The sequence below is a fragment of the Lactuca sativa genome, chromosome 3 (assembly GCF_002870075.4).
Source record: "Lactuca sativa cultivar Salinas chromosome 3, Lsat_Salinas_v11, whole genome shotgun sequence".
Lineage (NCBI taxonomy): Eukaryota > Viridiplantae > Streptophyta > Magnoliopsida > Asterales > Asteraceae > Lactuca > Lactuca sativa.
The window spans coordinates 94811195-94819421 of record NC_056625.2 but is presented as its reverse complement, the minus strand read 5'-3'; the positions used below and the strand labels follow the sequence as shown (position 1 = coordinate 94819421).

General features: G+C 34.3%; 1 protein-coding gene across 2 annotated transcripts; it reads right to left on the bottom strand.

The window, feature by feature from the left end:
* Positions 1-1880: 1880 nt before the first annotated feature.
* LOC111912088 (PH, RCC1 and FYVE domains-containing protein 1) lies at positions 1881-6899 on the bottom strand. 2 transcript variants are annotated; one of them, XM_023907832.3, is made up of 8 exons: positions 6542-6899; positions 5722-5808; positions 5513-5602; positions 5341-5421; positions 5051-5236; positions 3004-4953; positions 2408-2745; positions 1881-2102 (listed from the first exon to the last, which is right to left on the bottom strand). In XM_023907832.3, the coding sequence occupies exons 1-8, from the start codon at positions 6590-6592 to the stop codon at positions 2003-2005; spliced, it is 2883 nt and encodes a 960-aa protein (XP_023763600.1). In that variant the 5' UTR covers positions 6593-6899; the 3' UTR covers positions 1881-2002. The 2 variants fall into 2 exon arrangements, with proteins under 2 accessions (XP_023763600.1, XP_023763599.1); XM_023907831.3 differs by having other exon boundaries at positions 1881-2105; positions 6542-6896.
* Positions 6900-8227: the final 1328 nt, after the last annotated feature.

Below are 8227 nucleotides of genomic sequence, written 5' to 3'. Positions count from 1 at the left end.
AACTAATCCCTAATGGTCAATTTTGTTTGTAGTTAAAAATAGAGTTTTCTGTTTATAATATTAAAAAAAATCAGTTTGTTTATTAATATTATTATTGGTTGTTTAGTGATTAATTTTCGAGTTCGTTATGATATCTAATTGATAGTTTTTCAACCATTTATGTAATAATCACATCATTAGGTTAAGGACGACTCGTGAACTTTGAGTATAGCTCTTTGAGGATAGTTGTTTTAGACATCAAACTAAGCTACATATTTTAATAATTTTGATGATTTTAGTACGTCTGGGTTTTACTTAGAAACATATATATGTTGACCGAACTTTATTGTAAGTTTTGATAACTTCAACTTTGATATAAGAATAAATCATTTAACCTTGATGTATATTACATTTTAGCTATTCTCATATCTTGCAGGTGTTATGAAGCAACTAGCACAATGAGTGAGTAAGGCTAAGGGGAGTGGTAACACTCTTAGCACTTTGTCACGTCAGCTTTTTGAGTGTCACTTCATTTTTCTCTTTTTAACATCTAAACTTAACATTTGGTAGGGAATGTTAACACTCGTAGCATTTTATTTTATTTTTCTTTTTTCTAATTTAATTTGATTACTTTATTTTAATAAACAAACATTTTTTATTTAATATTAAATAAAATATATTTTTTAAATTAAATTACTTTATTTAAATATACAAACATTTTTGGTGCACAAATATTAAACACTTTATTCTTTTATACCACAAACAATTAATATTATATAAATTATATTGGGGAAAAAATCAGATTTATTCATAAAAAAAAGTTAGTAAAAAGTTGAATTTTTAATTGAATGGGTGTAAAAATCGGATTTATTAATAAAAAGGAAGGGGATGGAATTGAATTTTGTTTGAATGTTAAATCTAATATAATTAATTTCTACCAATGAGAATCAAGCACTCTCTCTCTCTCTCTCTTCTCTCTCTCCTCTCGTTAAAGATTTGGCGAATTCATCTTAGCATTCCCTATCAAGGGCTAGGGGGTGATGTGCATTTGGGCTTAGCATGTTTAGCAAGGGTTCTTGACACCCCACTCCCTTTAGCCTAAAGATCTGTCTAGATTGTATTAGGTTAAATCACCGTAAAAACGATAGATGATTTTTCACACCCCAGAGTAATAATTCAAACAAAATACAAAAACACAATGTTTAACATTGTTCATTCAATCTCAGAAATCGAGCTTAGTGTAGGGGCTAACAAGATATATTTTATTGATGATTGCCCAATTGCAATTTTACCTATTTAGGGTTACACGAATTCATAAGAGGTTTATTTATAAAAGCAAACTGACTTAAATTTTGCCAATAAAATTAAACCCAAAAACTTTTACAAAATTTGTTCACGATGCATTTTGATGTCAGATCCGATATAGAAACTTTAGTCTTGATAGTAGAATTTTGGATCAATGTCACATTGAATGTCGTGCTTCCTCTTGTTGAAATGTACTAGGAATTGTTTATTTATTTTTTTATTTTTTTTAGAAAAGGTAATATTCTAGAATTCAAGTTACACTACATTCTTTAATTTTAAATATATGAAAGTTATTGCTAAAGTTTAAGTGTGGTTTTGTTCTTTGTTTGGTTGCAAATAGTAATGGAATGGGCCCTGTGGTATGAATATATTTGAAGCATTGACTGATTTACGAGGGCCCTTCTCGTGTTTGGAATTTTTTCAGCTTTTTATGATGTTTTTATTTCAAATTTGAATTAATGTACTACAATTTACATGTTTCTGTGGGCTAACTTTTATGATCATGTCTTTCACTATTTTGGTTTTCTTGTAATATGATGATTTCTTGTAAAATGTCGTGGTAGCTCACCAAATGCAACTTATATATGGCGTACAGATGCCAAACATAAATTTCTATACCGATATTTCTCCACAAAAATCATACAACATCACGTATCACTGCTGTTAATATGACCCGATCAACGTTACCATTTTCATTTTAACCCCTTTTGATTAAAACCTAATATGAGTTTATGTAGCCATCAACATTGTAGTTGTCATATACTTTTTGCTGGTTATCTTCCCACCACTTCTCAGCTTCCCTTTCCTTAAACACTTTTCTACTACAAAAATAAATAAATACAAAACTCAAAGATTGCTTAAAAAAAGTTGTTTCTAAGATGGTGCACCAAGACTAACCCTAGTGTGTACGGTGCACCAAGGGTCAACTTTCTTAACAAGAAAGTTGACCTAGTGTCACGACAGTGCACCAAGGATCAATTTTCTTAACAAGAAAGTTGACGCTAGCGTGCATTCTGCACGATAGTGCTTTCTTGTTAAGAAAACTGACTACTTTCTTAACAAAAAAGCTGACCCTAATGCCAAGGCTAACCTAACCGTAGTATCAGAAACTAATGAAAAGTACCTGAATCGGACTCGCTTTATCCCTTTTTGACCGGTTGTCAACATGATGAATGTGATGTAAACACCCGGTTGATATTGTTCCATCCATTCGTGTTTTTGCTTTACTTTGTTAACTTGTCCAGAAACTATTGGTGTAACAACCGGTTCATCAGATGGTCTCAAGTCACCACCGAGAACACATGCATCGTTGTGCATAGTCGGGACACGAGCCGATTCACATGGATCAATGAGGTCTTTGACCTCAATGTCACATGGCACACTAGTAACACTTGTTTGTGGTGTATCGACATGAGCTTTTGTTGGTTTTCGCATAAAAGCTCTTGGAGACATTAAATGTAGCTGCAAAAAATAAACAAATAATTACCATCAATTTGAAATAAGTCGATTAAAAAAAGGATATTATTGTATCTACGAAAGGGTTATTCTTCCAACAACCCTTTAATTGCACTCCCTTATCCCAAGATTATCATGTTAGATGTAAATCGGGTAGATAGTGACCCACTAGGTAGCTGTCGTAAAAAGTACAATGACTACAAAAAGCCCAATCCACATTGGAATTTGTGACACTATGTCTCCATTACATGGATAAAAGATTACCCTTGATGTCAACGCCTTAATGACTTCTTTGGCTCCATTACGTTTTGTGGTCTTCTCAACACTTTGCGGGTTCTTGTTTACACGACCCGGAATACGAGAATCAACACTCGAAGATGACTCTTCTTTACAATGCTTTCTAAAAGATGCGGGTGAAGAAACTTGTCCCCATCTTGGTGTTTGATTCATCAATGAAGAACACGAGTTCAAATCCAAACCTGTTTTATATGGAGTTCCCGTATATTGATCATCCGTTTCTTCAGAAAATGTTTTAATCAATAATGGTCTTGGAGTAAGATCTTCAATCTTCACAATTTGACCCGAATTCAAACTACTCCGTTCAAGACCCTTAAAGCAAGAATCACAAACCCGAAAAGACTTGTTCTCATTAGGTGCCAAACACGCGTTCTTACTCTTGTTACTTGTACATACACTGCAAAACAAGAGACCACAATTGTAACAATTGTGTCTTTTCTTCATGAACCCGAACTCCGTACTGCAACCTCGACAACCCGATTGTTCGAGCCCGCAAGTTATCGGTTCGTGTACGCAAACCGCAGCGGTCGAGCCGGACCCACAAGTGATGCTTTCCACTTGTCGATTTCTCAAAGCCTCAACTAAAGTCGGTGAGCTTCGATCCTCCGTATCACCTAACCCTAATTGCCCATTTGCTCCTTTACCCCATGTGTAAACACTTCCTTTAGATGTTAAAACCGCAACATGATACGAACCCGTAGCTATTTCCCGAACAAATTCGAACTTCAACTTTCCTTGAACTAGGGTTATTGAGTTTTCCCTAGCCATAGGGTTTCCTAATTGCCCGTGAACCGAGCTTCCGATTGTGAAAACCGCACCCGTACTCGTTAAACCAACGGTTAACATTCTTCCACAAGATACTTGAACAAAATCATGATCGATTAGAGAAACAACACATGTAGGTTTGAGTTTAGAGTTATGATCACCATGACCTAATCTTCCTTTATCCACGTCACCCCAAGTGAACATCTTTCCCGCCGGAGAACTTGATTTGGGTGGTCCGGTGATCAACGCGACCACCGCCGCCGTGTGCCATGGCCCACACGCGACCGATTTCACACGAAGTCCGGCGAGCGAGTCAACTTGTTTCGGTTCGGTCAAACTTTGATAGTTTCCGTGACCTAGAACACCGAAAGTCCCGTCTCCAAATGTAAATAGTTGACCGGAAGTTGAAACAATTGCAGTGTGCCATTCTCCACAAGCAACTTTTGATATGGTGATTCCGTCTAGTACGCCGGAGATCCGGCGGGGGAGCCACCGGCTACTTTGACCTTGACCGGAGGTGTTGTCACCCCACGTGTAGAGCTCACCAGAAAATGTTAGGGCGGATGTTTGATACTCGCTACAAGAAACCGATTTCACACGGGATCCAAGGGAATGAAGGGATTCAACTTCTTTCGGGCAGCTCAGGGAATGCCCGAGCCTGCCCGATTGTCCTTCACCCCAGCAGAATACCTCACCCTGTTTTGTCACTAAAACACCATGTTTTCCAGCCAATGATATCTTCTCGACATCTAACATACTTACTGAATCAAGAACTTTCGGTAACAACGCATCTATTTGTGATTGGTTTCGGTGACCATTGACCGTGTTGACCATGTTATCACCACCACCACCCAAGACGCCATTTTCAACACCTTCTCCCCATATTAAAACATCGTTCAATTTTGTTCTTTGTGGGTCCGATTGTTCTCGAGGTAGAACAACAGGTGCACCAAACCGGGTAATTGTTTTCGGGTTCTTTTTGGGTTCTTCGGTTTTCATGCAAGGTGAATATGGGGCTAAACCTTCTGGAAAGTTCTGTGTACTTGATAAACTTGATCTTGAATAAAAACTATCAGATGAAAGTGAAAGTCCATCAGAGAAACATGGATCGGATATCATCGATGGAACTGGGCTTGCACACACGCTTCTCACCTTCAAAATTAACCAAACGATTACTCGTTATTCACTTATTCATCACTCAAATTGTTCATAAGTTTTATAAAATTTGAAAATCTTGAGTATAAAAAACCTGAGACATTTTGGTGGTTTCTTTTGAAATACCCAGATTGTATTTTCTTCTGATGAAACTAGAAGGACTGTTTATACAACTTTGCGCTACTCTTTGGTTTTCAGGGTGTCTGAAATCTTCGCACCTTGATATCAAAGCTTTTAGGCCTAAAAACCATGAATCTGCTTGCATTTTATCCTTGCATATCTGCGAAACAAGAATACAAAACAAAAATGTTGATTAATTAGTCATCAATCGAAATATTTGAAAGTCAAGAACTGAAAAATTGTTGAATAATAAGTCAAACTTACCAGATCAAGAGAGCATTGAGCTTGGTTGTTCATGTATATCAGCGAAAACGAATGACATTCTCTTTCTGGTTGAAGTTTCCTCTGCAATTTATCATAATTACAAAATCATGAATGAATAATTTGAATTAAAATTGATAAAAAAAATACTTTTTTTTTTACTTTAAATACTTACAGTTCCATGGCCACGAACAATGCTCGTAACAGAGCTTAGTTGCAGTTTTTTTTCTTCATTGCCGCAAAACCACATTAAAGTTCTTTCATCCTGAAACCCCAAATTGGACACGAAATTTAATAAAAAATAAAATAAAATTACATTTAATTATCATAGAATTTAACGAAAATAATTCAAGAACATATAATATTATTTCTCAAAAAGTATACCGTTGATAGCCTGAATGGGCATAGTTTGGGTTTTCCTCTTCGACCGTATTTCAATATATACGCCCCTTTCTTTAAAGCCACGATCGCCTGAAATGAATTAAAGATTTTTGTTACTAAATTATGTTATTAAGTTCGATAATTGAAACCCAATTTATTGATTTCGTCTTCAGAAATCGATTTAAATAGTTAAAGTTTCAGGAAGAATATGGAGCATTTCATATGCGATTTCATCCACAAGTTTGAACTTTTTGAGTGTCAACATCACTGGGTATGATTGGACCTTTGGATTCGAGTATCTTTTCATGGCATCTTTACAACTAAAAGGAAAATGGTCTCATGGGGTGCTTGTGAAGTCAATGAAAATTGACAGAAGCAAACAGAGACTAATAGTATTATAAAGCTAGATTTTGAAAATATCTTACACCCATTGAGGAAAAAAGTAAAATTTTGGAGGTAATTAAGCAAATAAAGGTTTTCATTTTTGGTAGATTTTTTGGAAACCCACTTAAACGCAACAAAAATTGAACACCCATTAGGTAAATTTTGAAAAATTGGAGGTAATTAAGCATGAAAAGGCTTCTTTTTACCAAAAGATTTTCAAGAACCATGACATATGACCTAAAGATGAAGAAATCAAACACACATTGAGGTAAAAATTGGATCTTTTTCTAATGGAAATGAATCACAGACTGAAAAACAAAAAAAGATGAACACCAAGTGAGATAAACACTGAATTTTGAAAGAAAATAAGCATAATCGGCACAACATTCATCAAGATTAACTACAAGAACAACGAAAAAAAAAAGATTAGAACATGGACCTGTTCAAGAGCTCTATCAGAGGGAGTCACTGACAAGAATCTTTCACCCATTTTTCTACATACAAAAAGGAGAAAGAATGGATGAAAAGAAGCCTGATTGGTGTACACCCACGCACATACAAGTTAAATGAAACCTTAAAAAGAAGAGAATGTGTGGGAGAATCTGCAGAGGGTGTTGGATGCTGATGATTCTGGGTCGAAAACAGAATGTCACATGGATTGGTATTAGAAGAAGGGTTTTAGAGAGAGAAAGAGAGAGAGGAGGAGGAAAGATATTGGGATGAATGGGTTTTGATTTCTTCTTTGGTTCTTGTCGTTGGTGTGTATAGTTTCATCATGACAAATTCTTGGCTTCTTCGTATGTCGTGCAGAAGAAAAAGTGGTGTACTGTTGTTGTTTACTAATACCCAAATCGCACGTGCCAACTGTTCTTACCCCCACTTAATAAGCTTCTATTTCAGGGAAAAATTACTTAAAACAATACCTAGAGTTTTTTCACCATGTACTTAGAATCTTAAATGTTGTTATGTACGTGTTCATTACTTCATCAAAGATTAAAAGTTGTTTAAGATTTGTTAGGCGGAGGGAGTGTGATTCATTGTGTCACATTTTTTTAATAATTAAATTTAAATAAAAATTTCATTTTTATTTAAAAAATATATAATATTTTATTAGTTCAAAATAAAAATAAAAACATTATATTGCATTAATTAAAAAAAACATAACATAGCATTAAAAAAATGCTACAAACTTGAAAAAAAAAACACATCGAACGATTAAAACCTACAATCTTAAATCTACCTCCTTATCATAACATTTTTGGATGTCGGCTTTCATCGTCATAATAACTTAAAGCTCCTCATCGGTCATGTTCGATGTGTCTATCATTAGTATCATCATGTTACTATCCCTTTGTTTCTGAAGCTCTCTTTCAGAAGCAATTTATAAAATTTTGTCAATTCTTTCTTTTCTATCCTTCATGGCGTCCCCGATTTCTTTCAAGAATTTGAGTCTTTTGCCTTTGCCTTTGCTTTTTTGTTTTGTCCATTCCCATTGGTAAGGAATGTGGTCAAACTTGAATAGGTACATCATTGTTGAGGTCGAAACCAACACGAGCATCGGATGTAGTAGGGCTGTTCACTATTCGAATAAAACCGAATTATCTAATTGGACAATTTGGATTGGACTATTTGGTTCGGATATTCGGATTTTTGGATTGGTTTTCCAACAAAACCGAATTAGTATTTTGGATTTCGGATTGGTTTTGGTTTATAAAATAAGGACCGAATAGTCCAAAAAAACCGAATAAACATTTCTTATATATATATATATATATATATATATATATATATATATATATATATATATATATATATAATTATTTATTAATTTTGTAATTTATTTTTTCAAATAGGTTTAAAACGTTTCACCCAATAAAAAAAACATTAATATTCATTTTCTCTCGAAAGTTTTGTATTTATAAAATATTTAACTATAATATATATTCTTATTAGTTGTTTATAAATTTCAAATCACAACTAAATGATTTGTTTTTGCTTCTTGTGTAAAGTTGGGTAATATTATTATTATATGTCGTTTTAAAATGTTTCGGTTTTTGAAAACCGAATTATAAAAACTGATCCAACCGAATTGTAATTGGATCGGATCGGATTGGATTTGAATTTA

Coding starts and splice junctions, on each gene's coding strand:
- LOC111912088 (XM_023907831.3), bottom strand. CDS start 6,592: ATGGGTGAAAGATTCTTGTCAGTGACTCCCTCTGATAGAGCTCTTGAA. Junction 5,237..5,340: donor CTCAATGCTCTCTTGATCTG/GTAAGTTTGACT, acceptor CTTGTTTCGCAG/ATATGCAAGGATAAAATGCA. Junction 2,746..3,003: donor TTAAGGCGTTGACATCAAGG/GTAATCTTTTAT, acceptor TATTTTTTGCAG/CTACATTTAATGTCTCCAAG.